The 27,992-nt window shown below is 54.2% G+C and overlaps 1 protein-coding gene across 1 annotated transcript in view; it reads right to left on the reverse strand.

Moving 5' to 3' along the window:
- Positions 1–27,992, reverse strand: part of MROH2A (maestro heat like repeat family member 2A) — a 50,961-nt gene that overhangs the window by 5,399 nt on the left and 17,570 nt on the right. Inside the window, exons 13-35 of the mRNA XM_058299864.1 lie at positions 27,485–27,604; positions 27,043–27,153; positions 25,423–25,561; positions 24,007–24,047; positions 23,271–23,412; positions 22,971–23,023; positions 22,431–22,538; positions 17,765–17,884; positions 17,470–17,592; positions 15,979–16,131; positions 15,305–15,427; positions 14,345–14,424; positions 13,653–13,761; positions 12,789–12,884; positions 10,600–10,704; positions 9,063–9,186; positions 8,457–8,575; positions 7,683–7,835; positions 7,171–7,325; positions 4,127–4,286; positions 3,857–4,050; positions 3,354–3,491; positions 2,892–3,018 (exon numbers count right to left, since the gene is read on the reverse strand). Of these exons, the coding sequence (XP_058155847.1) occupies positions 2,892–3,018; positions 3,354–3,491; positions 3,857–4,050; positions 4,127–4,286; positions 7,171–7,325; positions 7,683–7,835; positions 8,457–8,575; positions 9,063–9,186; positions 10,600–10,704; positions 12,789–12,884; positions 13,653–13,761; positions 14,345–14,424; positions 15,305–15,427; positions 15,979–16,131; positions 17,470–17,592; positions 17,765–17,884; positions 22,431–22,538; positions 22,971–23,023; positions 23,271–23,412; positions 24,007–24,047; positions 25,423–25,561; positions 27,043–27,153; positions 27,485–27,604 (2,793 nt within the window). The remainder of the gene's footprint in view (positions 1–2,891; positions 3,019–3,353; positions 3,492–3,856; positions 4,051–4,126; positions 4,287–7,170; positions 7,326–7,682; positions 7,836–8,456; positions 8,576–9,062; positions 9,187–10,599; positions 10,705–12,788; positions 12,885–13,652; positions 13,762–14,344; positions 14,425–15,304; positions 15,428–15,978; positions 16,132–17,469; positions 17,593–17,764; positions 17,885–22,430; positions 22,539–22,970; positions 23,024–23,270; positions 23,413–24,006; positions 24,048–25,422; positions 25,562–27,042; positions 27,154–27,484; positions 27,605–27,992) is intronic.

Here is a 27,992-nt window from a genome sequence, read left to right on the forward strand (position 1 = left end):
TGCCTCCATTTCCTCATCTAGGGGAGTGACAGCAGCACCTACCTCACAGGGTGGTTGTATTTACTAAGTAAATATGGGAGCAATCTAGGTCAGAGTGAGCTACATAGATACACTTTCATTCATCACTCTTTCCTTCAGTGAGCAGGACTGAGATGCTCAGTGCACAAGAGGCTTGCAGAACTGCAGAAGCAGGGCTCTCGTTCATCTGGAACACAGAGAACCACTGTCAGCCGAGGGCTCTTGATGCCTCCTTGTCCCGCGTGCCTAAGTGGGGCTTGTGGTGGGCTGAATTACGGTCCCCAGTTTAGACCTGTTCTTGGTCTTGATCCACATTCCCGTGGGTGTGAAGCTCCTGGAATAGGACCTTTTGAAGATGCTCGGTTTTGTTAAGATGTGGCCAACTGCATCAGGATGGGTCTTTTTTTTTCTTCCCCTCCCCCCTCCCTGCTGTTTTTTGCTGTCTGTGTCCATTCACTGTGTGATCTTCTGTATCTATTTCTCTTTTTGTCTTCTCTTCTCGTCTTTCTCCTCTAGGATTCACTGGGATTCGATCCTGGGGACCTCCGATGTAGAGAGAGGTTCCCTGTCAATTGCACCACCTCAGTTCCTGGTCTCTGCTGGGCTTCTTCTTGACTCTCCCCTTGTCTCTCTTTTGTTGGGTCATCGTCTTGCTGCGTGAGTCACTTGAGCGGGCACTGGCTCACCGTGTGGGCACTCGGCTCACCACAAGGGCACCGGCTCACTGCACAGGCACTGGCTCACCACGTGGGCACTTGGCTCACCACGTGGGTCCTTGGCTTGCCACGTGGGCACTGGCTCACCATGCGGACACCCACATAGACACTTGGCTCTCCATGCGGCACGTGGCTTGCCGTGTGGGCGCTGGCTCTCCACGCAGGCACGCTTTCTCTTCTTCTCTTTCACCAGGAGGCCCCAAGGATTGAACCATGTGGGTCCTCCCACATGGTAGTAGGAAGCCCTGTCACTTGAGCCACATCCGCTTCCCAGGATGGGTCTTCATCCTATTACTTGAGACTTAGAAAGAGAAAGCCACGGGGAGGAGCCAGAAGCCGGAAGTCAGCAGGAGCCAGGAAGAGAGAGAAGAGGACAGCGCCAGAATGCACCCACACCCAAGACACCAGCCTTCCAGCCTCCGAAACCACAAGCCAACAAATTCCTGTGGCTAGGCCAACCCATTGTGTGGCGTTTGTCTTAGCAGCCTGGAAAGAAGGACAGACCTACAGAAAAATATACACCATACTGAGGACTCCAGGGACAGAAGGAAAGAAAGAAGCACCCCTCCCGAGCATTCCCTCCATCCCACCAGGGACCCGCTCTAATCTCCCAAGCGCTGTCTCTGCTTCGCCTCCCTCTCGCCCAGGCCATCACCAACACCAGTGTCAGCTTGAGCTTCCCACAGCCCTTTCATTCATTTAAACACCTACCGAGAATCTGTTCAGAGCCAGGCCTAGCCGTGCACAAAACCGTTTGCATCCTATCCGGATAAAGTCCAAACTTCTTAGCATGTACTTAGAATAATTTCTAATCTGACCCTGTCTCCTTTTGAAGCATGTCAGTGACTTCTTTCTTAGAAGCTGAAACTCGAATTTTCAAAAAGTGTTACTTAGCCACCACTCAGTGAGTGCGTACCGCGACGGGTACCTTGGCAGACACCAGCGCATGTACTTGCGCAAACACCTAGCAGACTAAGAGCTGCTGCCCCCATGCAGCAGGTGCAGGAACCACAGCCCAGAGAGTTGAAAGAGCCTGCCGCAGCTGCTCAGCTGCCGAGTGGAAGAGCTGGGGTCCCATCCGGGCCCTCGAGTCCCAGCCCCTGGGTCTTGGCCTCCACGCCCTGCACCTCAACCACTCAGCAGAGCTGTCGATCCGGACACGGCGGAGGCGACGTGTTCCTGCGCGACAGAACAGGGAGTCCGAGGGTTGCCCAGGAGGCCCGGTCGGCAGAGTTGTGCCCTGGCAGTGGGCTGGCCTGAAAGAGTGTGCAAAGCCGCCCAGGTGGGCCGGGCACCATGCCCAGGCGGGCAGACAACAATCTGCTGCTTGTTTCCTTGCTGCCTTCGAGCCAAGGGCTGGTCACACATTTCTGTATGTTCGGGGGGAAATCCAGAGAAGAGTCCTATTTTGTGACACTTTAGAAGTGCGTGAAATTTCAGCGCCGGTGTCCACCACGAAGGGTTCACTGGGCCACAGCCACACCCGGGGTGTCACAAATGGTCTGTGGCCGCTGCGCCGGAGACCGCGCGGCCAGAGCAGTTGAACACCTTCACCCTCGGGCCCGCTCCGCCGCAGGACAAGCCTGCTGACCTCTGTGCGGGCCGTTGTCTGGTTCCTTGGCGGGCTGGGCATTGTGCAGCCAGTAAAACTTGTTCTGAGCAGTGCGTGGCCAGGCCCCTTAGGAGCCCTGGGGATCCAGCTGCAGGAAAGGAGCTGGCCCCGGCGTCCTGCCAGCCTCCCCGGCGTCCTGCCAGCCTCCCCGGCCTTCCGGCTTGCCAAGCTGCGGTCGGCAGCTCACAGCCCTCCTGAGCGAGGCCGGCCCCAGTGCCCTGCTCCCAGAGAGGGTCCGAGGGACTCCGGGGGCCTCCTCCGGGTGTTGGGGACCCTTACGACATCACACATCGTCACTGCTGGACTTCAGGGCCCAGGCTGTGTCTCAGCGCCCACCCCCCCATTCACATAGTGTCAGCCATTAATGACTCATAGGTTAAATGAATGAAGGAAGGAACGAATGAGTGAACAGACAAAAGAGGGGAGCTCGCCTGCCCTGTCGGTTCAGGTGCCATCACGGTCCCCCGAGACGAGCCATCCCCGGAAGAGCCATGGACATGTCCAGCTCCCGCGCCCCGCCCGCGCCCCACCCCACACGCCCCTACCCGGCGCCTCACTTCCACGCAGACGGCCGTGCTGCTGAGGCGGCAGCTGAGGACGTCGGAGGCCATGCTCCTGAGCACCAGCTCCGCCAGCCTCTGCCTGTAGCCCGCCACGTTCTGCATGCACAGCCTGGGGAGGAGAGACACGGCCGGGGGGTGGCGGGGGCTGCTGGGCTCCTCCTGCCTTGCAGGGTGACAGGGGCAGAGGGCTGCATAGCTCCGGGCCTCCCTCTCCCTGCTCAGGGAGCTGGCTGGGGCTGTCGCTGAAGCACCAGCTTCCCTCTCCCTTTCATAAGAGGACTAGAGGGAAGGCTGCTTAGGGGCGAGCACATCCGTGCCAGGCCTGTGCCTGCAACAGCGGCAACCTGGCAATCTCCCCTGAACTGGCAGAAGGCCCCTCCCCCCCCCCCCCCCCCCCCCCCGGCCAGCCCCACCCCCTTGGTGGGAGGCGCGGGGACCACCCACCTGGCGAGCAGGCCCACTCCTTCCAGGAAGGACGAGCTGTTCTCCAAGAGGACCCACACCCCCTGCTCCTCCAGGGCGCACACCAGTCTCTCGCTGTTGACTCTCCTGAACAAGAGTTGCATGGACTTGATCGTGGTCCTGGGAAGAAGGTGGGCCGGGTGAGGCGGCTGGGCCGTGGAGCGGGGTGCGGTGCTGCCGCCGCGCTCTGGGCCTCCGTTCTCTCCTCTGAGCAAGGGAGTCCCAATGCCTGCTGGGCCCAGCTCAAGGGGCGCAGGGGTGACCGCAAAGCCTGAAAACCACGCCATGCTGGAGGGGCGGGGCGTGAGTAGGCGCAGCTCCCAGATACTCATCTTCCCCCCAGGAAGGAAGGGCCACACCTGTGCAGGGGAGGGGCCCCTCGCAGAGTCCAGTGGCTTCTAAGAGGCCACCAAGACCATGTCCAGCCCGGGCCGACGACCTGCTGCCTGCAGCCCCTCCTGCCGCCCACCCACCCTCAGGAGCACCTCTGCAGGTTGATCTCCTCGGGCAGGGTCCCCACGTGCACGAGTCTCCACGTCTTCAGGACGGGAGAGGCGGCCTTGGGCCCGTGGCTGCTGCTGAGCTGCAGAAGGAGGGTGTAGATGAGGTCAGGCAGGAGGTCGGGCAGCTTGTCGTCCTTGTCCATCTTCTCGACGAGAAGGCAGATGGTGCACAGGGTCTGCAGAGAGAAGGGCCAGCCGTCGGGGCTGCCAGCCGACGACCCTGGGGAGCCCCGGGGCCCTCCCGAGACTCACCATCAGAGGGTCCACCGCGGCCAGGCGCCAGATGTCCGCTTTGGAGGCGGCGCTGAGCCTGGGGGTGAAGCGCGCCTGCAGCCGGCCCATCAGGCCGTGGAGCATCGTCCGGGCGAAGGGCAGGTTCTCGGCCACGGCCAACCACACCTCGGTCAGGTGGCTAACCAAAACAGGGTGGACGCACGTGGGCCCCTTGCCATGGGCTCCGGCCAGTGGCAGCCCTTTCGACCTCTCTGTGTCCCCCCGAGCAAGGGCCGAACCCTGAGGCTCTCAGGAAAGTGGGGTGACCCCAGGGACTGCGTGGCGAGAGCCCAGGACGCCACCCTCAGCCGCCTGGCTTGTGCCATGTGGCCCAGGAGACCTGGGCTCTGGCCTGACTCTGCCCCCAGCCCTGGGCACCATGGGGAAAGCCAAGGTGCCCACCAGACCTGCCCCTGATGACCCCACAGGTACGTCCAGCTCCAGCCCCGTTCTGAGGCCCGGCAGGCGACAGCTGGCGTCTATCTCTTAGTCCCCCCAACGCATTTTTGAAGAAGATATTTGTATCTTCTCATTCTACAGAAGAGGAAACTAAGGGTGGCAGAGGTTAGGGAATCTGCCATGCTACACTTTGAAATGGCTCCCAGGTTCCCAAGTCCAAGCTTCTTCGGGGTGGGAATCAGGACAGAAGGCGCCAAGAGTGCCGTGATGTGCTCCGGGTTTTGAGCGCAGCCCTAAGTTCCAAAGGGCTAAAGGCCAAGCCTGACAGAATCAAATGGAAAGGTGGGGAGGTGAGTCTGGGGGCGGAGGGTGGCAGGGGTTCTTGCGATAGGACTCCAGTGGGGAGGTGGGTGCAGTGTGCCAAGAAGTCAGAGGGGTGTAAGGAACAAGAAAGAGGCGGCGGACTTGGCCCACTGGTTAGCGCGTCCGCCTACCACATGGGAGGTCCGCGGTTCAAACCCCAGGCCTCCTTGACCCGTGTGGAGCTGGCCCATGGGCAGTGCTGATGCGCACAAGGAGTGCCCTGCCACGCAGGGGTGTCCCCCGCGTAGGGGAGTCCCACGTGCAAGGAGTGCGCCCCGTAAGGAGAGCCGCCCAGCGCGAAACAAAGTGCAGCCTGCCCAGGAATGGCGCCGCACACACGGAGAGCTGACACAACAAGATGATGCAGCAAAAAGAAACACAGATTCCCGTGCTGCTGACAACAACAGAAGCGGACAAAGAACATACAGCAAATAGACACAGAGAACAGACAACCGGGGTGGAGGGGAGAGAAATAGATAGATAGATAGATAGATAGATAGATAGATAGATAGATAGATAGATAGATAGATAGATAGATAGATAGATAAACAAAATCTTTAAAAAAAAAAAGGAACAGGAAAGAGGACCTGGGTCGCACGAGCACAAGCACCTGAATTCTGCCAGCAGCCACGTGAGTCTGGAGGACCACGACGAGTGCAGTTGAAAGGGGAAATGTTAGACCACGTGTATGTAACTGAATAAAAATACCTTAAGATCCATGAACTACACTACACAGCAAACCCCAAGTTAAACCATGGACTTGCTAATAGCCCAATTGTAAAAATGTGCTGCTATCAATTGCAACAAACGTTTCCCACCAACGCAAGGTGTTGGTAGTGGGGTGGCATGAGGGAACCCTGTTTTACACACGACTCTTCTGTAAACCCACAACTTCTCTAATGAAAGAAAAAGGGGGCAAAAAGAAATGAAAGAGGTCCCTGAGTTCCAGGTAGAACACGGCCCAGCAGACAGCAGGATCCTGGCCTCATGAGACCCCGTGCAGGCGACCAGCTCAGCAGTGCCACCCTCCTGATCCCTGGAAACCACACGATGGTGAGAAGGTGCTGCTCTGCACCATTAGGCTCGTGTGATCTGTTACACGGCATAGGTAACTAACACAGATACGGGTGAACTAAGTGTAAGGCAGGGAGCCACAGCCCTGAGGACGCTAGCACTGGCACGGCGGCAGGCTCAGGGCCACCCTACCTGCTGGCCTCCGCAGAGCTGTGCCGAGGGCCCCTGACCCTCGTTGAGTCAAATAATCTGCATTGGTGCCCCACTTGGACCCACTGCAGAGCTGCCCTCCTGGGAAGCAGCTCCGTCACAGGGCCAGGCCTGCCATTTGCACAGGTCAGCTCCGTGGCTCTTTGTCTGAGGCCCATGTTTGAAAACCCTGTTTTCTCTGCCTCCAGCTTTTTTATTTTTTATTTTTTTTTTAAGAGGTACTGGGGACTGAAGCTGGGACCTCACTTGTGGGAGGCAGGCACCCAACCACCGAGCTACACCCCCTCTCCTGTACAGCCTCTTAACATGACCTCGGCCACATTTCTCTCCACATCTGTCACAAACCTTCCCACTGCTCCTGGGTCGTGGCTGCTCTGGGGGAGCACTGCCCACCTCTGTCTCAGCCCTCCCCCAGATGAATTCCGGGTGACTTCTCAAACATACTCCCCAAGTGGGTGAGGCCCCGCCCCGCTGGCTGCGGGGTGCTAAAGGAGCGGGCGCTATTTGTACCGGTCATGCCCTGAAGGGGGGAGGGGATTCTCGGGGCTGCCCGGCAGGCTGCGGGTTTTGCCATCGTGTCAGTTGGGGACGTGGACAAGTCACTTTCCCTCTGAGAGACACGTTCTGAAAGGAACAGGGACAGACTGGAGGTTCCCCAGGGAGTGCTCGGACCTTGGAAGCCACGTCCCGTGAGAAACAAGGGGCCGTGCGGCCTGCAGCAGCCCAAACTCAGAGGAGCTCTGCTCTCCACGGGGAAGAGAAGGGCTGCCGTGGGGAGAGTGGCTGCCCAGGGGCCCTCCCGGAGGGGACAGCCAGGACGACTTGGGGCCCCACGGGATCCAGATGTCAGCACCACACGAAGGAGTCGGTCTCCCTGGAGGCTGGGGGTCCCCAGAGGAGAGAGGCAGGGAGGTCGTGGCCCGCTCAGGGCGCACGGGGCCTTTCCCAAGGGCCCGGCCTTCCGGGGCACGTCGGGGGCAGGTTTGGCACGGCGTGGAGCCCGCGGGGGGCCGTGCCACCCCTGCGGGGACGCCCACCTCTCCATGGGCAGGGGCTGCCTCAGCAGCGCCGTGAGGACCGTCTCCTGGTGGTAGTGCGCGAGCAGGAGGACGCCCTCGACGAGGAGACGCCGCACCTCCAGGTTCTCCAGCACCGGCAGGTGCGCCAGGATGGCGCCCAGGATCTCCGCCACCTGGGGAGGGCGCGGGGTCACAGGGGCCAGCCCGGGCTCTGGCGGCCACCTGCTCACCCCATCTCACGCACCCCCTCGGGGACTCTGGCCCCATCAGGCACTGGGGAGCCCAAACCCACGCCAGCACATTCTCTCACGCACCTTTGGGCCTCTTCCTGGAACTCAAGTTATTGGGGTCTGGGTGGGGCCGACGCGCTCTGGGACAGCACACGTGGGCCTCCAGTCCACCGACCGCGCCCCCACCAGGCCACCTGACTCCGTTCCTTCTGGTTCTGGAACTCTGGCTCCTCCCCCGCTCTCACTCACTCGGGCCCGGGGACCCCGCCTGCCCTGGCCTCACCGCTGCAGCCCTGCCACCTTGTCCTCCAGCTCCTTGACCCTCAGCTGGAGGAAAGCGCCTATCCAGGTGACGGAGGCCTTGTCGTGCTGGAGGTCCACGGCCCCGAGGTCCTCGCAGAGCTTCTGGATGAGAGAGACCACCTCATCGCAGCTGAACGCCGTGCAAGCCGCCTGGAGCAGAGCAGGCCAGTGGGGCTCAGAAGCCAACGCCCCAGGCCGCCTGCCCTGCCCGGCCTGCGGGGCGCACCCTTCAGCCTCAGCCCGCCACCCAGGCTGCCCGTCCCCCCTCTCACCAGTGCCTCGGGGCCTCAGCCCCTCCCTGGGCTCCCGCCCCGCCTCTGGCTCCCTAAACCCCCCTCCGCTCAAGACATCACTCCTCTCCATCAAAGCCCCCCCAAGGGCCCCCAAGGTAGGGACATTCAAGGCCTCGGGGTGTGACACCCCCACACTTCACTCGTCTCTACGCAGGAAGCTTCACCCCAAGCCCTCCCACCTGCCCTCCTCTCAGGCAGCTCCACGGCCCCCCACCAGTCCTGCCAAGTCACAAGCCCCCCAGGCAGACGTGCCCAGGGCTGTGGCGCACCCGCCAGCTAGGGGCCTGCCCTGTGCCCCCATGTGCACGTGCAGCAGGCCCGTGGGGTGGCTGGAGGGCCCTGATAGGTCTCAATGACCTTGAGTTGACCGCAAGGCCGCGGAAACTGCGACCCATGGAGGAGGCAGGACAGGGCAGCCCTCCCAGGGGGCCAAGGGCATGCACCCGCCCGCCGCGCGGCCCATACCCCCCACACGCACCTTGGCGATCCTGGAGGACGCGCAGAAAATCCTGTCCGGGTCGGAGCCCTCCAGGTCCTCCTTACCCCTGGCGAGCTCCTGCTCCTTGGAGGCGCCCCACGGGGAGCAGGTCTGGCTGGCTGTTGGGAGGGAGGTTCCAGGGAGGACCGCAAAGACCGAGGGCCTCACCACCGCATGCCAACCCCAGCCAGGTGGCCCTGGCACCCCGGCTCCTTCCCCCGCATGGCGCTCATCCCAGCGCCCCGTCTGTGTGCTCTCGGCCAAGCCCTGCTGATGCGCTGCCCCCGCTCCCTCCCTTGTCGCCTCAGCAGCTCTCCTCTGAAGGTCATCATGCTGCCTTCTCCCTGGCACCCTCAAGGGCCAGATCTGGGGCGTCCTTGGTACCCTTGTGCAGACCTCAGCCCGGGGGGGGGGCCCTCGTTGCCCTCATAGCCCCTCCGGGAGTCACACGGCGCCAACAAGGCCCCGCCGTCCTTCCCAGCCCAGTCCGCGCGCCGCCTCCTCTCCTCTCTCTGCCGGCCACCCTGGTGTGTCAGCATGCCCGCCTGCAGCTTCCTTGGTGCCAGCCTCTCCACCCTGGGCCTGGGGGTCCCACCTTTTCCATACCGTGCAGGTCCAGCAGGCTGGACAGGACGTCGATGGAGAGCAGGCGGGTTCTTCTGTGGGGGTCACAGGTGCACGGAGCGACGAGGCCGACCAGGGTACCAAACTGCCCCAGCTTCAGGGGGATCTGAGGGCACAGGACAATGCCAGGCTCGTGTCCTCTGTCCTCTCGCCAGCGGAGGAGCCACAAGAGAGGGTGAACGCCGCCCTGAAAACCCCCCGCCCGGATGGGCCCTTGCTGGGTTTGTATCCGGGGAGCCCTGGGGCAGCCTGGCCGGGGCAGCCTGTGCTCATCCCTTAGGTCCCGGGCCCAGATTCCACCTGCAGGCACGTGCCTTGTTCCTGGACCGAGCCCCGCCTTCACCCCTGCTCACGAGCCAGGTGACCTCAGCCAGGTCCCCACCTGCCCAGTCCCTTCCTGCCTCGTCTGTAAAGTGGACCCAAGAGTGGCACCTCCTCTTTCAGGGATGTCCAGACACCTGAACCCCGCGCAGTGTCTGGCCTCAGAGTCGCTCAGCACTGGAACTGGCCCCTGCCTCATGTGGCTTTTGCTCCAGAGCTGGGGTCCTACCCCAGTGTGGTGGGGTGAATGGTGACTCCCCCAGATTCACGCCCACCTGGAACAGCAGAATGTGACCTCATTTGGAAATAGGGTCTTTGTGGCCACACTGGAGTAGGGGTCCAAGGCCTGGTGTCCTTCTAAGAAAAGATCCCGGGACACAGACAGAGGCTGGGCCCGAGTGATGCGCCCGCAGGCGGCGCCCGCAGGCGCCAGAGGGCCTCCTCTCCCAGCACCAGCAGAGGGAGCCCTGCTGACGCCCTGATGTGGGACTTCCGGCCTCCGCACCCGTGAGCCAACAGGTTCCTCTTGTCTGGAGACGCCCAGTTTGTGGTCATTTGTTACTGCCGCCCCAGGACGCTGATGCACCCACCTTGCTCTCACCATTCGCCAAGCCAAAGCCTGACGCCCACCCTGCATCTCCAGCCCCGTGACAGGGGTCTTCTCCCTGCCGATGGCAGTCCCCGAGGACACGGCAGTCAAAGAGGATGGAGCCAGCGGATGCAGGGAGGGAGGCATCCTTAGGCTGTGCCGGGCTACGTGCCAGTAAAAACACTCCAGGGCTCTCCCAAATTCTGTTGTGTTTGTGGTACTTGGCAAACTTTTTAAAATGTATTTCTTAGTGATTTATTTTCTCATTCTGAGGAAATAGTCACTTTCCTAATCAGTGCTGCCTGCCCGATCGTGTGTCCTTTTCCTTAAAGAGGGTCCTCTCCACACTAGAAGATGCAGATCCACACCTGGGGTCCCCGCCAAGGCGAGCTCAGGCCCCTTCCTCCCCCAACCCTCGCCCCACCCAGGAGCTAGCCCATCCCAGGACCTCCTTTGCCATCCCCAAAAGAGGCGGCCTCGTCAAGGCCCAGGGACCTTCCAGGGGCAGAACTTGGTTTCAGAAGTGTCCCCTCTTCTTGCCGATGGAGATGGACACTTCTCTGTGGGTGCCGGGGGGCAGGCTGGGGGGACGAAGGCTCCCGGACTCACACAGACGCCAACGCTTTGGACGTAGACCTGCATGAGCCGAAGGTGCAGGTTCATGGCCTTCTCCCGCTCCCACTCTTTCTCCGACAAGATCCACTTTTCCAGGAGCTGTGTGTGGAGCCCAGGACGCAGAAGGGGGCGTTAAAAGCCTGGTACCAGCCCTTCCCTGGCCAGCCGTTGCCCGCCTCACCCCTCGCACTCAGCATCTGACTTTCAATGTTCTGTATAGTTCTAGACACTTCTGGTTTCTTCTCAGACCCCAGCCCCTACGAGAGCAGAGGCTGTAGGCAGAGAGTGTCCCCAGCGTCCTGACCAAGAGGCATGTGGCTGCTGTGTTGGGTTCTGCTCTAAATGTCGGCCTACAGACCGCTGAGGGGCCACGCTAACAGCAGACAAAGGTCTTTTCAGAGCAAAGGATATCACCGAGGATAAAGAGGGCCATGTCATCAGGATGGAGGGTCGCTTCATCAAGAAGACGTAACGACACTAAATTTTTATGCACCTAATAGAGCTCGTAACACACTAAGCAAAAGCAAATAGAACTGAAAGGAGAAATAAACAAATCCACAATTATAGTCACAGATTTCAAAACCCTCTCAGCCATTGATAGATCAAGAAGACAACAAATCAGTAAGGATATAGAAAACCTGAACACTATTAACTAGCTTGACCAAACGGACATTTAGAAACACTCCACCCAACAGTAACAGAATCCTTGTCAAGGCCACACTGAACATTTACCAAGATAGGCAATCTCTGGGCAACAAAATAAGTCTCAATAAATGTAAAAGGATTTGAATTATACAAAGTATGTTCTTAGACCACAATGAAGTTAAATCAGAATCCAAAAACAGATTTCTGTAAAGCCCGTAATATTCAGAAACTTCTAAGTGACCCATAGGCCAAGGAAGAAATCAAAAGGAAAATGTAAATGTATCTCGAACTACAAGAAAATTATGCACAACATGCCAGAATTTGTGGGGTGCAGAAAAAAAAGGTTGGTAGACTTAACACTACCTGATTTCAAGACTTGTTATAACATTATAGTCCTCATGACAGTGTGTTATTGCTATAAAGATAGACAAATATCTCATTAGAGCAGAAAAGTCCAGAAATAGACCAACACACTCATGATAAATTGATCTTTGACAAAGGTGCAAAGGTGATTCAGTAAAGAAAGGACGGTCTTTTCAAAATATGGTGCTGAAACAATTGGGCCATGCGAAAAAAAATCAACTTCAATCCACAACTTGCACCATGTATAAAAATTAACTCAAAATATATCATACACCTGATTGTATAACCTGAAACTACAAAACTTCTAAAGAAGACATGGGAGAAAGTCTTTGTGACCTTGGGTTACATAAAGACTTCTTAGATATGACATCTATAGCATGATCCATAAAAGAAAAAAAACCTTAAACATAATCAAAATAAAAAAACTTCTGCCCTTCAAAAGCAATCAATGATAAGACAAGCCATAGTCTGGGAGAAAATATTTGTAAATCACATATCTGATAAAGGACTTATATCCACACTATATAAAACCTCTGACAACAAAATAATAAGAAAACAAACAAACCAGTTCAAAAAAAAAAAATGACTGGCCCAGTACTCTTCAAAAATGCCAAGATAGTGAAAGACAAAAATAGACTGAGGGACTATTCCAGATTAAAGCAGATAAAAGAGACATGACAACCAAATGCAACATAGAATCCAGATTGGATCCTGGGTCAGGGGGAAATTGCTATAAAGGTCATTATCGAGAAGATTTGTTAAATTTTAATATTGGCATAGATTAGAAAATACTGTCGTATCAGTATTATATTTCCTGATTTTGATCATTGTACTGTTGTTATATAGGAGAATGAATGCCCTTGTTCCTGGAGCCTGCAGCTAACTCTGAATGATTTCAAGAAACGTAAGTTTGTGGAGGGAGAAAGAGGGAAAGCAAGAGAAAGGAAATGGGGCAAAATATTAAAAGTTGGTGAATCTGGGTGAAGGGTATACAGGAGCACTTTGTACTAATCGTGTAACTTTTCAGCAAATTTGAAATTTTATCAAAATAAAAAGTTACTGAAATTTTTTCGGAAAGCATACCCCTCTGTTTCCCACACAGAGTTTGGCCCTGAGACCAGGTTCCTGGGAGGGACGGCCATCCCTGGCTCCTGGTCCTCTGTGAGGCAACTCACGTGCACCATCTCCTGCAGCCCCTTGGGGTCCAGCTGCCTCTGCATGAGCCCCTCCATCAGCTGCGCCAGGGTGTTGAGAGCATTCGCATACAGGATCTACAGCCAAGAGAGGGGGGCAAGGACGGGGGCACGTCCACCACCAGGACTCAGCGCAGATCACAACGGGCTCCTGCCGTGTGAGGTGGTCCAATAATAACCCATTAACTTCTGCTCAGAGCTGAGTCCACACACCCATCTCCTCACATGAAGTACCAGACCATCTTTTCAGAGGAACCATTTTACAAAGTGGGAAACTGAACTCATAGTGTCCAGTTTTCCTCATTCTTTATCCAGTGTCGGGACTTTGAGGCAAACATGGCTGGTTGTCCACAAAAGATTTTTCTTCCTCTTTCACAGTGTTGTTGGGAAGTAGCCATCTTGTGAGGCACTATATTTCCCAGCACCCCTTGCATCTGGGTGGGATCATGTAACTAAGTTGTGGCCAATGGAAGGTGAGCAAAGGGACTCATAAATATTCTATACTTTTTTCTCTCCTCTAGTCTCCAGGCCGGATACCAACACCCTCAGCAACCTGAGGAGCCCTGCACTTAGAATGGTGGAGCCTCTGTCAGCCTGGATTCCAAAATAACTGCGAGAGACAGCTCGCCCCCATTGCCAACTGGAATTTACTTGAGTGGGAAATAAATTTTTGTTTTGTTAAACCACTGAGGGTACAGGGTTTATCTGTTACAGCAGCTAGCATTACCTTACACTTACAGATAAAGCCCCCTTCACTTTGTTGCCTCTAGTCACTCATTGGTGATTCACTCTTTAGAAAACTTGCAGGTCCTGACCCAGAAAATGAGGTGGCCCAGAGAGATCTACCTTAATGGACTCATTGTCCTCTCCTGGAGGTTGAAGAGAAATGACAGAATGTACACTGATATCCATCAGCTCACTGCTTTCCTCCATGGAGTAGAAAGGCTTCAGTTTGCTGGGGAGAGAAGCAGTGGGAAGAGGAGTGATCTACGGAGGGTTGAGCCCCTGCTGCCCCACTGCCCAGTCCAGGGCATGGAGGGAGGGAGAGGTCAGCTTCCCTGGCTGCATTCAAGTCCAGCCACCAGCATAGCAAGAACTGCGTCGCTGATGAAGGAGAAGGCTCAGGGGTCCACAGCCACCTCTCCTACTTGCATTATATTACTTTGTATGAACCCCAACAATAAATACTGCTTGATGAGCTGAGCTCAACCCAACTTGAAAGATGCCATCTACCAGGGTGCTTTTCATTACCCCTGCTGTGATTTCTTGCTCAAAACATTCCCTATTTTATCAAGGAACAGCTCCATCCACCAGCCTTCCATCTCCCAATCCAGAGAGAGGCACTCAACTTGAAATATGGCTGAGAATTATCTAGAAGAGCTGCATGAAACAGACCCCCATCTTCTTAGCTGGAACTTTATCCCTGGGAATTGCGGTCTAAGCCCTCCGCTACAGAGGTGGGGAGGGCAGAGTAGACGTAAACTCTTGCGGAGCACCTCCAACATGGTCCCCACCCTGAGAAGACTCCTGGGGCTCACCTGAGGTGCGAGAGGGTATCCATCGCCATCGTCCGCACGGGAGAAACCAGGGAGTCTGTGGGTTCTGCCTTGATGATCCCCTGCCCAACACAAGCAGGGCAGTGAGCTCTTTGGCTGCCCACATGTCCCAGGCCAAGAAAAGAAAGGTGGCCTTTGGCTGGCCGTGTCCATCGTGGTGGCAGGACTCCCCAGTGTCAGGATGAGGAAGACCTGATATCAAAGTCCTCCAGCATCACTTAGCTCTTAATCTTCTTATGATCGCTTGGCCTCTGCTACCAGGAGCTACCAGCCGTCAGTTGTGGTGGAAAGAGTGGGACCCAAGACAGACCTGGGCTTCATGCCTGAGCCCCCCGCCCCGCCCATAAAATGGGGACCCAGTGGCCTATTTTTCACAGGGTTGTGCAAGGCTAGTGGGCACAGCATGGGAGCCAATAAAGGTTGGTTTTCTTCTTGGCGCCTCCTGCTTCTCACACTGCTTGCTCCCCTCAAGGACCGTTTCTAACGCAGCTCCAGCAGTTTCCAGAGGGCCTAAGGTATGGGCAGTGACATGGTTGGGGAGAGGACTTTGGCCACCCCACAAACTCCATCAGCCCCTGTCACCAGTTCTTGCCTTCGGGCAGCTGATGTTTTCTAGATCTTACCCAGGCATTATGCGAACGTGGCCTTAGCCCCTGCTTCCAGCAGATGCTGTCCCTAGGTCCCTCCTGAGGAGAGACACTGGAGCCACAGCTGCGCCGGCCTGGTGGCCCCATGCCTCCCACCCCTGAGCCAGCACCCCAAGGCAGCGCACGGCCCAAGAGGGCCTCGGTTTCCAAACCCTTTCTGGCTGTGAAACCCTTTCTCAGATACCAGCTTGGCACTCAGAGTGAAGCAGAACAGGGAGAGGAAGGACCTCCACGGCCTCGCCCAGGGTCCCTCAGGAAGGCCGACCACCGCACCGCGGGCAGCCCCCCGGCTCACCGTGACGATGCCCGTCAGGGTCGTCTTTTGGGCAAACTGGAAGTTCTGCAGACCCGCGGCCTTGCTTATGGCGTCGGTGACCTGCGCAACGCTCGTCATGAAAGCCATCTTCAGGCAGACGTCCTGAGGCCCGCCCAGAAGCGGGCGAGAGAGGCGGGAGCACATGGGCGAGGGGGCCTTCCGTCACGGCAGAGGGCGCCTCCCTCCGCGGGTCCAGCGCAGCGCCCACTGGGCATCTGCCAGGTGGAGGACACCCCTCCCCAAGCCTCCCCGAGCCTGGGCCCAAGGGCCGCCGCGAGGGTGCCTGAGAACTTCCAGGGACAGGGACAGGGGCTCTGTGCCCGGGATGCCACCCCAGAGGTGCAGCAGCATGTGGGGACAAAGTAGCGTTTACCTTATCCTCCTCTCCATCCCAACCAACTAGCCAGGCCCTGGGCAGCTCTTGGACAACCCCACTTCCTGTCCCTTAGAAAAAGTCAGGGATCAGGGAAGGCCAGAGGCCAGGGCAGAGGGGTAGAGAGGGAGGCTCCCCCCAGGCTGAGAGAGGTGGAGCTTGGCCTTCGACTCCTGGGGACCCCCACTCATCACCCAGCCCCCTTCCCCTGCCTGGGGGGCCCCACCTCCCCAGCATGACACCAAAGCAGTGGTCATGGTCCGGGGCTCCCCGGGGCTACCTGGCAGCTGCTGGAGTAGTGGTGGATGATCTTGGAGGTGATGGGGCTGTCCACGTGGGGGAGGAGCGTCTGGGGGTGGCAGCAGGAGGCCACGCGGCTGTACATCGCCATGAGGGCGCTCTTCACTGCCTCCCGCCTCCAGGGATGGTCCTGCTGCGAGGCCAACGAGACGGGGATGCGCCGCTGGGGAGGGGGCACCCTCAGCCACACCCTGGACAGACTCTGGTCACCCAACCTAAGGGGCTGCCCATCAGCTGAAGGTGCTTCAACAGACGGCTTCCCAGGTGCCGGAAATGCTCACTCACTCATTCATTCACCCACTCACCCATTCATTCATTCCACATATCTTTTTTGAGCATTTACTATACACCAGTGCTGGGCAATGGTGGGAACACAACATACCCAGACCTCCTCCTACAGCCTGACGGTAGACCCCGGGACCCCCAGTAGCTGTGCGTGGACCACTCATGTCGACACTTTCATACCTTCACCTGCCGGTGCCCGCTCTGGGCCATGTGCCCTCACCGCGCAGGGGATCCAGTGGGGACAGATGGCCTGAGCCCAGCTTTTCCGGCACCCACACCCACTGAACAGTCCCGGGTGGGAGGCAGTGTTGGAGGTCACCAGTCCCCCTGGATGAGGGACGGGGACGCCAAGAGCGTATCAGGCCTCAGTGAGAAATCCAGGTCTCAGGTCCTGCCTTCCAGGGAAGCAGGTCCCGAAGCCGGGACGTTCTCGAGTCCCTCCTTCCAAACTGCTGGACCCCAAGGTCAGGGCCTGAGGTCAAGGCCAAAGCCTGAGGTACCCAACTCTAGATGGCTTCCCACCGGGGGCTCAGCCTGAGGGACCACCCCCAGAGGCGGCCCGTGGTCCCAAAAGCCTCAGTCCAACTGACCGCGGGCCTGTGCCCAAGCTTCAGGCTTCTCATCTGCAAAGCGGTGGGCTCCCCAGCCCTCGGGCCCAACACCTCTGACCCGAGGAGGCGGCACCCCCAATACACGGGCAGCACCTGCTGGGTGTTACCCAGGCGGCGACTCCAGCTCTGAGGGGCTGACCCAGTGGGGCTGGTGGGGCCTAGGATTCTGCATTCCTAGCCAGTGCCCAGGGACACCCACACCACTGGACTAGGAGCTCCTGGTCTCTGGGACCTGGAAAGCCCACCTGTCACTTATTTATTTACTTACTTACTTATTTTTATGTTGCTTTTTCTTTTTAATAATAAATTGTCTCCCTTTTTTTTAAAGATACATAAATCACAAAAAATGTTACATTAAAAAACATAAGAGGTTCCCACATACCCCACTGCCCACCCCCCACTCCTCCCACCCCCCTGTCTTTCGGTGACCCGAGAGCACAAGCACCAGGCCAGGGATCTGGGTGACCCGAAGCTCAGACGGGGAGTTCCTTACTGAGATCTAGTGAGAGCTTTGGTTCGGAGGATAGTGTACTAGGAGGCCCCCCAGACCTGCCTGGGGAGCGAGGGGGCCTCACCCGCCAAGCGCCCATCTGCCAGGACTGCTCCGACTCCTGAATCCCCTCCTCAAAGTCCTGGAGCACGTTCAGCACCGTCTTCACCTGGCCCCGGGCGCACAGGCCGAAGCACAGAATCACGCCCTGCGGCAGACCCGGCCGGAGGGTGAGGGCCGAGGGCCGGAGGAGCGCCCGCCCACCCCCTTGCACACACGCACACATGCACACACGAACACACGTACTTGCACTCCAGCGCACGTGTGCACACACCTGCAGTCGTAGCATATGCACACACGTGCACACACGCTGCCCTCACCTCCCGGTCAAAGTCGTTGCTGTAGTCTGTCTTGTACAGCAGCTCCAGCAGCAGCACCTCCACCTTGTCGGCCTCCAGACCCATGGCCAAGGTGAAGCCCAAGGCCCGGTACAGAAAGCCCTGGAGAGGCAGCGGGAGGAAGGGCGCTTCAGGCCTCCACCCTCCTGCCCTCCAGGTGTTGTGACCATGGGAAATTTGCTACATATTCGTGCAGATTTTTTTTTTTGAGGTGCCAGGACTCGGGATTGAACCCAGGACCTCACGTGCGGGAGGTCAGCGCTCAACCACGGGGACACATTGGCTCGCCTGAGCTGGCTTCCTCATCAGTTTGCTCTTTGTTTGCTCGTTGTTGTGCTTGTCTGCTCATACGTTTTCTCTCATTGTTTTTGATCTTTTCTGCTCATTGTCCGCTCATTGTTTTTGCCCGTTGTCTGCTTTTCTTTAGGAGGCACCCGGAATCAAACCCAGGACCTCCCATGTGGGAGGTGGGCACTCAACCGCTTGAGCCACATCTGCTATCCCCAGATTTTCTTTTAATTGCACAGCTATCTTTGCATTTGGTATGTTCTTTAAAATAAATGCTCAGTTTCCTCTGAGGTTTGGACACACATATTATCCATTTTAATAATGGGGCCTAATTTCTCCCCTATATAAATTGAACCAATTTAGCTTCCCACCTACAAAGCCAAGAGCACTTATTTTCCCACATCCTCTCCAGGATGGGGTCTTGTTAATATGAGGTAGAGCACTCACATTTTAATTTGTGTCTCCTAATTTATTAGCTATTACTATATTGATCATCTTTTCAAATTTTCAAGATTCAGTTTCATTCTTTAGATTTCTGGCTCTATTCTCTCCCCTTTTTCTGTTGGGTTATTTCTCCTCTTTCGTTTGTTAAGAATTCTTTGTATATTCAGAAATGTAACAACAACAAATATATATAATCTCATTTAATCCTCACAGCAACTCTACAAATAAATGCTATTATTGTATTTAGAGGTGAGAGAACTAAGGCATAAGGAGGTTACACAGTTTTCTTTCAAGTGGGCATCTAGAAACAAATTGATATCTGATAAAATGTTATACCTGCAAGTTCATAGCTTTTAGCTATGGGAAATAGCTGTAAGATATACCTTGCTATTTTTTAATGTATTCACCTATAAAATATAATTGCACAAACACAATTTTTAGTGCACACCTGTAAAAATCTTCGACCTCCTTTTTGAGATATAATCCACGTACTCTAAAATTTACCCATTTAAAGTAAGCAATTCTATGGTTTTAATATATTCAGAGTTGTGCAACCATCATCACAGTCTAAGTTTGGAACGTAAAGAAACCCTGTACCCACAGGCGGTAATTCCCCATGCCCCGCCTCATCCTCCAGCACACACAGTCACCCTGGGCAACCACTAATCTACTCTATGTTCCTATAGACCTATCTACTCTGGGCATCTCATACAAAAGGAATCTCACAATATGTGGTCTCTTGTGACTAACTTGTTTCACTTAACATAATGCTTTTAAGGCTGATCCACATCACAGCACCTATCACAGGACTTCATTCCTTTTTATGGCTGAATAATATTCACTGAATGGATATACTACATTTTGTGTATCCATTCATCAAGTGATGACATTTGGGTGGTTTCCCACTTTAGGCTTTTGTGAATAATGCTGCTATGAACATTCAGGTCCAAGCTTTTGTGTGGACATAGGTTTTCATTTTTGTTGGATCATATTAAATATGGATTGTATTTAACATTTTGAGGAACTGCCAAACTATTTTCCAAAGCAGCTGTACCATTTTACATTATTCCCAGCAATATGTGAGGGCTCCAAATCCTCCATATCCTTGCTAACATTTCTAATTATCTGTCTTTATCATTTTATTATTTATTATAGCCATCCTTGTGCATTTGATGTAGTATCTCATTGTGGTTTTGATTTGCATTTAACCTAATGGCTAATGATGTTGAGCATTTTTATTTACCTATTGGCTAGTGTATTAGTCAGCCAAAGGGGTGCTGATGCAAAATACCAGAAATGGGTTGGCTTTTATAAAGGGTATTTATTTGGGGTAGAAGTTTACAGTCACAAGGCCATAAAGCATAAGTTATTTCCTTCACCAAAGTCTGCTGCCACGTGTTGGAACAAAATGGCTGCTGGTCTCTGTGATGGGTCAGCCTTCCTCTTCCTTCTGAGGCTCTGTGGTCCCAGTGCCTTCCAGTCTCAGCTATAGGCTGGTATAAGTCTTATCTCTCTCCCAGGGCTCATTTCTCTCCAGGCTCAGCTGCTGGACTCTCCACAAGGTCAGCTGCAGACTCTCAGGCTCTCTCTCTTCCTGGGGCCTCTGCCATGTCCATGGAGTCATCTCTATTCCTTTGTTCTTCTTCTGTGTGTTTACATCCTGGGGTTCCAGCATCAAAACTCCAACTCTCTCTTCTGCTGTGTTGTTTTCTCTGTGAGTCCCACCCACCAAGGGAGTGGAGACTCAACATCTTACTGGACAAATCAAAGCCCTAATCATAATTTAATTGAGTAAAAGTGAAACCTCTGTATTTAATACAATCTAATATGCCCAGAGGAAGAGACCAGTTTACAAACATAATCCAATATCTACTTACGCAATTCATAAACAATACCAAACCGTTCCAGCTGGTTTTGAGTCTCCTTGAAAGAACATGGTAGCAGTTTGATATTATTGATGAATTCCAAAAAGAAATATTGGAATATGTTTATAAACTGATCCTTTCCTCTGGGCATATTAGATTCTATTGGATTCAGAGGTCTACTTGATTTAAGTAATCATGTAAACCTCTTGTGCCAGTAGGGCAAAGGACAGAGTTGGAGGGTTTTTGATGTTGGAGTTTTGATGTTGGAGTTTGATGCTGAAGCCTTAAGCTGGAGCCCCAGGAAGTAAGCTCGCAGAGGAAGCAGAAGCAAGCCCTGGGAAGAGAGAGACCCTGAGCCCAGGAAAAAAAAGCCTGAGGAAGGCAGGAACCCAGGAAGCCTGAACCCTCACAGATGTCAGCAGTCATCTTGCTCCAAGACATGGAAATAGACTTTGGTAAGGGAAGTAACTTATGCTTTATGGCCTGGTATCTGTAAGCTCCTACCCCAAATAAATACCCTTTATAAAAACCAACCAATTGCTGGTATTTTGCATCAGCACCCCTTTAGCTGACTAATACAAATGCCTATTAAGATCTTCAGTCCATTTTTAATTGGGATATTTGTCTTTTTTATTGAGTTTTAAGAGTACTTTATGTATCTAAATGTAAGTCTCCATCTATCACAGATGATTTGAAAATATTTTCTCCTATTCTGTGAGAGAAATTAAGAAATATTTTACTTTCTTAATTATATTATATACAGCACAGAAGTTTTTAATTTTGATGCAGTCCAGTTTATCTATGTTTAATTTTGTTGCTTGTCCTTTTGGTGTCAAATCTAAAAAAAACATTGTCAAATCCTATCGTTTTTTTCTAAGTGTTTTGTAGTTTTAGGTATGTGGTCTATGACCCACTTCAAGTTAATTTTTGCACAGGATATAAGGAAGGGTCCAACCTCGTATTTTTGCAGGCTGATATCCAGTTGTCCCAGCACCACATATTGAGAAGACTGCATTATTTTCTTCATTGAATTGCCTTGGAACTCTTTTTGAAAATCAATTGATCATAAATGTGAGGGTTTATTTCTGGACTCTCAGTTCCATTCCTCTGGTCTATCCTTATGCCAGTACCACACTGTTTTGCTTACTGCAGCTGTGTAATAGGTCTTGAAAACTGGGAAGTGTGAGAACTTCAAATTTGTTCTTCTTCTTTCAAGATTGTTTGGACTATCCTTGGTCCCTTGAATTTCCATGTGGATTTTAGAATCAGCCTGACAGTTTTTGCAAAATTGCAGGTGGGATTATGATAAGGATGATATTGAGTCTGTGAATCAATGGAGAGTATTGTCATCTTTACTATATTGTCTTCTAATCCATGAACATGGGATGTCTCTCTATATATTTATATCTTCTCTAATGTTTTCCAATAATATTTAATAGCTTTGCAAAAACCTTTTTATAACCAAATATACATATGTAGTCACAAACCAGGATCTGGTCAAGTCAGGAACAAATGACTCTATCCAGCGATCTATCTGGTGAGGGGGCAGGTGTACAGCACTATCTGGTAGGAAGCAACCTGCTCTAGAAGTTGGGAGCCCAGCTGGGGATCCGAACCTGCCCACTACGTTTTGGGGAGAAATCTCTTTTTTTTTTCCTATAAGCCTTTTCTTCTTCACTTGAGCTGGAACCTGCAATCTCTTTAAACCTTCTGTGGTTCAACGTCATCATCATACTTTACACTATTTATCAAGCCCATCTCAGTCCTGGCCTCCTGGACTCTGCTCTGGGACCCCCTCAGGTGGGAGGTGGGGTGGAAAAGAGGAATGACTGGTGACTGGAGGGAGATCCACAGTTCAGTGGTGGAGCAGGGTTCTTGAAGAAAAACAAAACAAAACAAAAAACCTCTGGTCTAGGCAACCCCACCTCTCTCTCCTCCAGGACCCTAGAGACAGCCAGAGAGTCCCAGATGGTCTCACACAATCCTCCCTGCTCCACCCCTCCCTGGAGTTCCCAGCCCAGCAGAACTCCCCTGTGGCTGTGGGGATGCACCTTCTCCAGGGAGGGGCTGTCGAAGCTCTCAAGCTGGTTGTTCAGCTCTTTGCTCAGGCGCAGACTCCAGCTGGACCCCCGGGTCTTCTTGAGGGAGTTTCTCAGAAACTGGGGAGGCAGCAAATGTGGGTGGGTGGGGTCAAGAGTCTCAAGTCCTGCCTCACTGGGTCTGGGTAGGCTTTAGGTCCCTCCCTGTGCCCTTTCCCCAAACTCTGGATAATTCGATCCATAAGATCCTGATCCAGAGCTAATGTTCTGTGGGTCTGAGAGTCTGGGGAATGGGGGGCTGCATCTTTGGGGGCTAGTGGGAGGGCGTGCCCCCTCTGTTGGAAGATGCTCTCACTCCTCCCTGCTGAGAGATATAGCTATGCACATGCTTGGTACTCCCTGAGTCTTCTCTGAAAGAAAGAAAGTATGACTTTTAGGGGCTCCCAAACACTCCACATCTCATCCCTGACTAACGTCTTCTCACTTGTTCCCCATTTTTCTCTTTCTTTTTCTCCCCAGCCCCAGTCTCAGCAGGTGGGATCACTTCTTTACCTGAATCAGCTTGTCCTCCCAGGTCTTCTGATTCCAAGTAAACTCAGTGTGTTCTGCAGAAAGAAGCATCACTCATGCTGCTTTCTTCTGCTGCTCCCCTTGAGGCCATCTCCTTGGCCTGGCACTCAAGGCTCTCCGCAGATGGGCCCAGCTTACACTGCATTTCCTCCCCACCTTTCCAACCTGCTTGGCCAAGTCCTAGGACCCAAATAGGCTCTGCAGGTGTACCCCTGGGCCTCAGCTCCTGTTCACATACATAAGATAGGAGTTATTCAGTCTGTGCACCCCAGGGCCCCTCACCTTCCAGGTACTGGACCAGTAGTGGGATCTCCAGCTCCCACATGTCAGCCATGGAGGGCGCGATGCTCTGGCTCAGGGTCCTCAGGAGATTGAGCATGGCTATCCCGCGGCCCTCTCCTTTGTAGGGGGATGACATCAGCACCTGCGAAGGCACTAGGACTGATGTGGGGACCCACCCCAGGCTAGGCAGCCATGGGCATCTAGATCCCCATCTTGAAGCCTCATTGTTCTCCCTTGTAAAGGGAAGAGTTGGACAACGTGGGTAGTTTTCAAACAAAGACCCAAGGATCTCCAGGGTCAGAGAGCTGCCCCCACAGAGGACACTACATGGAACAAAGAGGGATGAGGGGAAAGACCCTGGGCTCCCCCCAACGCCAAGCTCTGGTAAAGCAGGGATTAGTGTCCACGTAAGTGTTAGAACATGTGGGTCAAGGACTGAACCCCACCCCCCAGGAGCAGGCTACTGGAGGTATCCAGGGATGCTTTAGGGCTGCTCAACAGGTCTGGGAGCAGGTCCCTGCCAGATGCCTGGCATCCCTAAGTGCATTTTCCCTGCCAAATCTTTCCAAGAGTTCAGACCTGGGCCCAGAAACCTTTGCCCTGCCAAGAGTCCAGAAGACCCTATCTCCTTCCTCCCTCTGGAAACCCTGGGAAATTAGTTACTCCAGGGAGAGGTACCACAGGGCATGGCCTTGGCAGCGGCACACTAGGGCACTGCCTAGTGTGGGTCACTCACCAGGAGACGGGCCAGTAGCTTCTGTGGCGCAGGCAGGTCCACTGAGGAAAGGAGGAGATACAATCACAGCTGAGGCTACCCTGTCCAGACCATGTCCCCTTGGCTCCAAGGGGGCTTTACCCTGAAAGGCACTTCCCCACCATGACCCCACTGCCCATCAGAATGGAGAATGAGTCTGCACAGGGTATTCTCTGTGACCAATATCATTATACTTCACTTATTCTGGAAGGAGTGGAAAGTCAAACTAATGGGTTGACAACTTGGTGGTGGACCCACAACCTGCTGTGACACTGTTTTGAGCTGGTTTGAGTAATTTGGAAATCCTCCCCATTCTCCTGCCTCCCTCATGGTCTTTGGGAATCAATAAGTCCCTGAAAAGAAACCCTATGCCTTGGGAGGAACAGGTAGAGGAGAAGCCATGTCAGCTGAGATGTTGTAGCGGGGAAGGGCCGCATGTAAGGACTCACCCTTGGAGTAGCGGGATGTGAGGAGGATCCAGGGATGGCCTGGCTGGCTGGCTCAGGCCAAAACTTGGAAAGCAAGCTCAGCCCTTTGCTATTCCTTGATCCTAAGTAGCTCCCTAAATTGCCCCTATCACCAGCCACACCCATCTAAGAAAAGCCCATGAGAGTGGCCTCCTTGGAACCACAGGTAGGGGGCAGGGAGAACAGCAACATCACCCCACACGTGTGATGTTAATGGAGCTCCAATCATATTACTGCAGTGGAGGTGAGGAGGTCTGTGGTCCTGGATGGGAAGTCTGTCGTCCCTTGTGGTACTGAGTAGGAGGTCTGTGACCTTGGATAGGAGGTCTGTGGCCTAGGATGGGAGGTCCGTGGTCCTGGATAGGTCTGTGGACCCTATGTGGTCTTGAATAGGAGACCTGTGGTCCCTTGTGGTCCTGAATGGGAGGTCTGTGGTCCTAGTTAGGCCTGTGATCTAGGATGGGAGCTCTGTGGTCTTGGATGGCAAGCCTGTGGTCTCGGTGGGAGGTCTGTGGTTTTTATGGGAGTCCTGTGGTCCATGTGTGGTCTTGGATGGAAGGTCTGTACTCTTGGATGAAAGGTCTGTGGTCTTGGTAGGAGGTCCGTGGTCTTGATAGGAGGCCTGTGGTTCTTTTAGCTGAATCAGAGGTCATGCCTCATCAGAGGCTGATCCAAGACCTCTCCAGGGTGGGATGAGGGCTGGGGATCTGGGCTGCGGGTATAGAGACCAAGAGCTGAGCTGCCAGGAGTAAGTTTGCAAGATGTTAACAGATACGGCAAAGGTGTTCTTTCTGCCTGGCTACTGGGACTCAGGGATACTTTCTGGTAAAGGGGAGATAGAGGTGAGAGCAGCAGGAAACACCCCGAGAGATGGAGCCCGTCCACCTGTCTGCCCACATTCTGGCACAGAGGGTTTGCCCACCATGCTTACTCTTGCCAGTCAGGCTGGACCCCCCATCATTGCCTTGGAGCTGGCGCTCTGCCAGGTTGGTCAGGCTGATGCAGATGGGCGTCAAGGCCTCTGTGAAGTCTGTCTCCATGATGTAGCACAGGAGTCTCACCCAAAATTCCTGGGATGGAAATAGAGGGAGGGACTGGGATTAGCTGGGGGCATCCCATGACCATCCAAAGAGAGCCATCAAGCCCCACCCAGTATCTGCCCCACCCCCACTTCTCCTGAACTGTCCATTGGCCCAGTGGTAGCCTTAGCCCTGAACTGGCCCTACTGTCAACTCTGGTCTTTGTCGGGGGCATTAAGTGGCACTGACCCTCATATGTCATGAGACAGCTTCTGCCAGTCCATCATGCCTGGTATGCACTCTGCCCAGCCCCTGCTGCCCTCATACCAACCTCACATTCATTGGGTCCTCCTGTTTCCAGGGCCCTCCCTGAGACTCCAAGTCCTCTCCAGGCACACACTGGGCAGATGACCCAGCCATGCTTGCTGGTGACCTTGGAGCAGTGTCTCTAGCCCTTCACCTTCAATCATGTCATCTCCCCCACCCTCCCCACCCTCCCAATAGCTCTCCTTGGATGGCCTTTGAATACCACCCCCAGCTACTCCTGATCCCCCCCCCCACTCCCATGCTTAGGAGTTTGGGGTGAGGCTCCTGTGCTACCAGCTAACAAGTACATTCATTTGACCTGTCCCAGCCCCAGGACTAGAATACCCCAGCTTCTAGGTTCTCCTAGGGAGGCAGCATGGAGAATTGGAAAGAACATTTTAATCCTGGCTAAACCATTTACCAACCATGAGGCCTTTAGAAAATCAATGTCCCTCTGAGCCTTAGTCTTCTTATCTATAAAATCCAAGTAATAATAAGAGAGCCTACCTAGAAGGTTGTTGGGATAATCAAATGAGATTCTACATGTTGCACACCTAATACAGTGCCTGCTATATGTAGGTGCTCAGTGAACTATAGCTATCATTATTATTCTTATTATTTCTGCAATTAAGAAAAGCTGCTGCTGGGCAGGGTGCATCTGGCCTGTGGCCTCACTTAACAAACATATTTCCGTCTCGATGCTATGCTTGTGAATTTTTCCTTATCTTATTGCTATGTCACATGTTATTGCAATTAAAAGCTGAAACACTTGTTTCCCCTATAGCCTGTGACCTCTCTGGAGTGTATTATTTCTGAATCACTGCAGCGTATGCCTTCTTGGCCTGTGCACATTAGGAACTCACTGAATGTTTCTGGAATTAAGTATCTAAAATCATTTCTTTACACCAGCCCTCACCTGCCTGGACAGAAGGTGCTTTAAGGTAATGGGCACATTTCAGGCAATAAGTCAACAGATACTTATTGTGGCCTGCTGAGTGTCAGGCACAGCCCTAGCATCTGAGGATGCCAAGATGAAGAGCAAGTTCCCACCAAGGGGGCTCTGGAACTGGTCTTGAAAGGCGAGAGCTCAGGAAGGTGTCCTAGGCAATCCTGGCAGTGGGAATGAGAGAAGCCACAGCCCGGAGACATACACACCCTCCCAGAGCCTGATGCAACGTACACGACACCCCAGTTTCTAGTGGGGCAGGGGGAAGGGGCTTACTCACGTTGGTCATCTCACTGACCGAGGAGGTAATGATTCTCACAGTGTCCATAGTGACTTTGTGAACCATCTTCTCCTCCAAGTCTCTCTGATAAAAGCTGTCTCGGCGATTTGTCTGGAAGACAGACCCAAGGGGCTCCTGCCTATAAGCGGGCAGGGCTGGCCATCGTCTTGGGTGTGGTCTCCTCACTCCCCTTGGGGCTCGGGGCCCAGAGAGTGGGCTTCCAAGATGCTCAGAGCTCTGCGTGTTTGTCACGTCGTCTCCAGGTTCCTGCCAGTGTGACTGCATGCACTTTTACCTGCAGGTTTGCTGTGACAGTGCACGTGTGTCAAGAGCATGCACACACATAGGTTCAAGCTCAGGCCCACTGAAAGTGGAATTCTTTCCTTGATGTTTTCAGAAACCACTTCCAAAGCCTAGCCGCTGCATGGTGCAGGCCACTCACCAGTTTGTAGGTAGATAAAGTCAGCTGCACGGACACGTACTTGAGGCCCCAGCCTTTGATCCTGTCCTGATAGCCAGAAAGAGCCAACTGGCCGATAATGCGGAGAATGGCCATTCTCACCTGGGGACAGGGCAGTGGGCATGCTGGGGGTTGGGGCAGCTGCAGGCCCAGGAGGTTCAGCATTCTCCACCCAATCCTGTGACTTGGGACAACCAGGACCTGGGGAGTGGTCTGGTCTGGAAAGGGACTCAGGGAGCCCCTGGCTACATGGCTACAGCCCACCCTATCCTGACTCACCCAGGGAGCCCCAGCAGCATCCCACCCCCAGCCTCATCTGAGCCCATCAGAGACCTGGGACTCACTCCCTGCTGCAGTGGGCAGCCCTGGTGGGGACAACCCCGTTCCATAACTGCGCTTGCTGCGTGAGGCTTACCGCGCGGGCGCAACACGGAACGAGCCTCTTTCCTTACAGCCCTCCAGGTACCGAAGACCTCGCTGCCTAAATCTC

This window comes from Dasypus novemcinctus, chromosome 7, assembly GCF_030445035.2.
Source record: "Dasypus novemcinctus isolate mDasNov1 chromosome 7, mDasNov1.1.hap2, whole genome shotgun sequence".
Taxonomy (NCBI): Eukaryota; Metazoa; Chordata; class Mammalia; order Cingulata; family Dasypodidae; genus Dasypus; species Dasypus novemcinctus.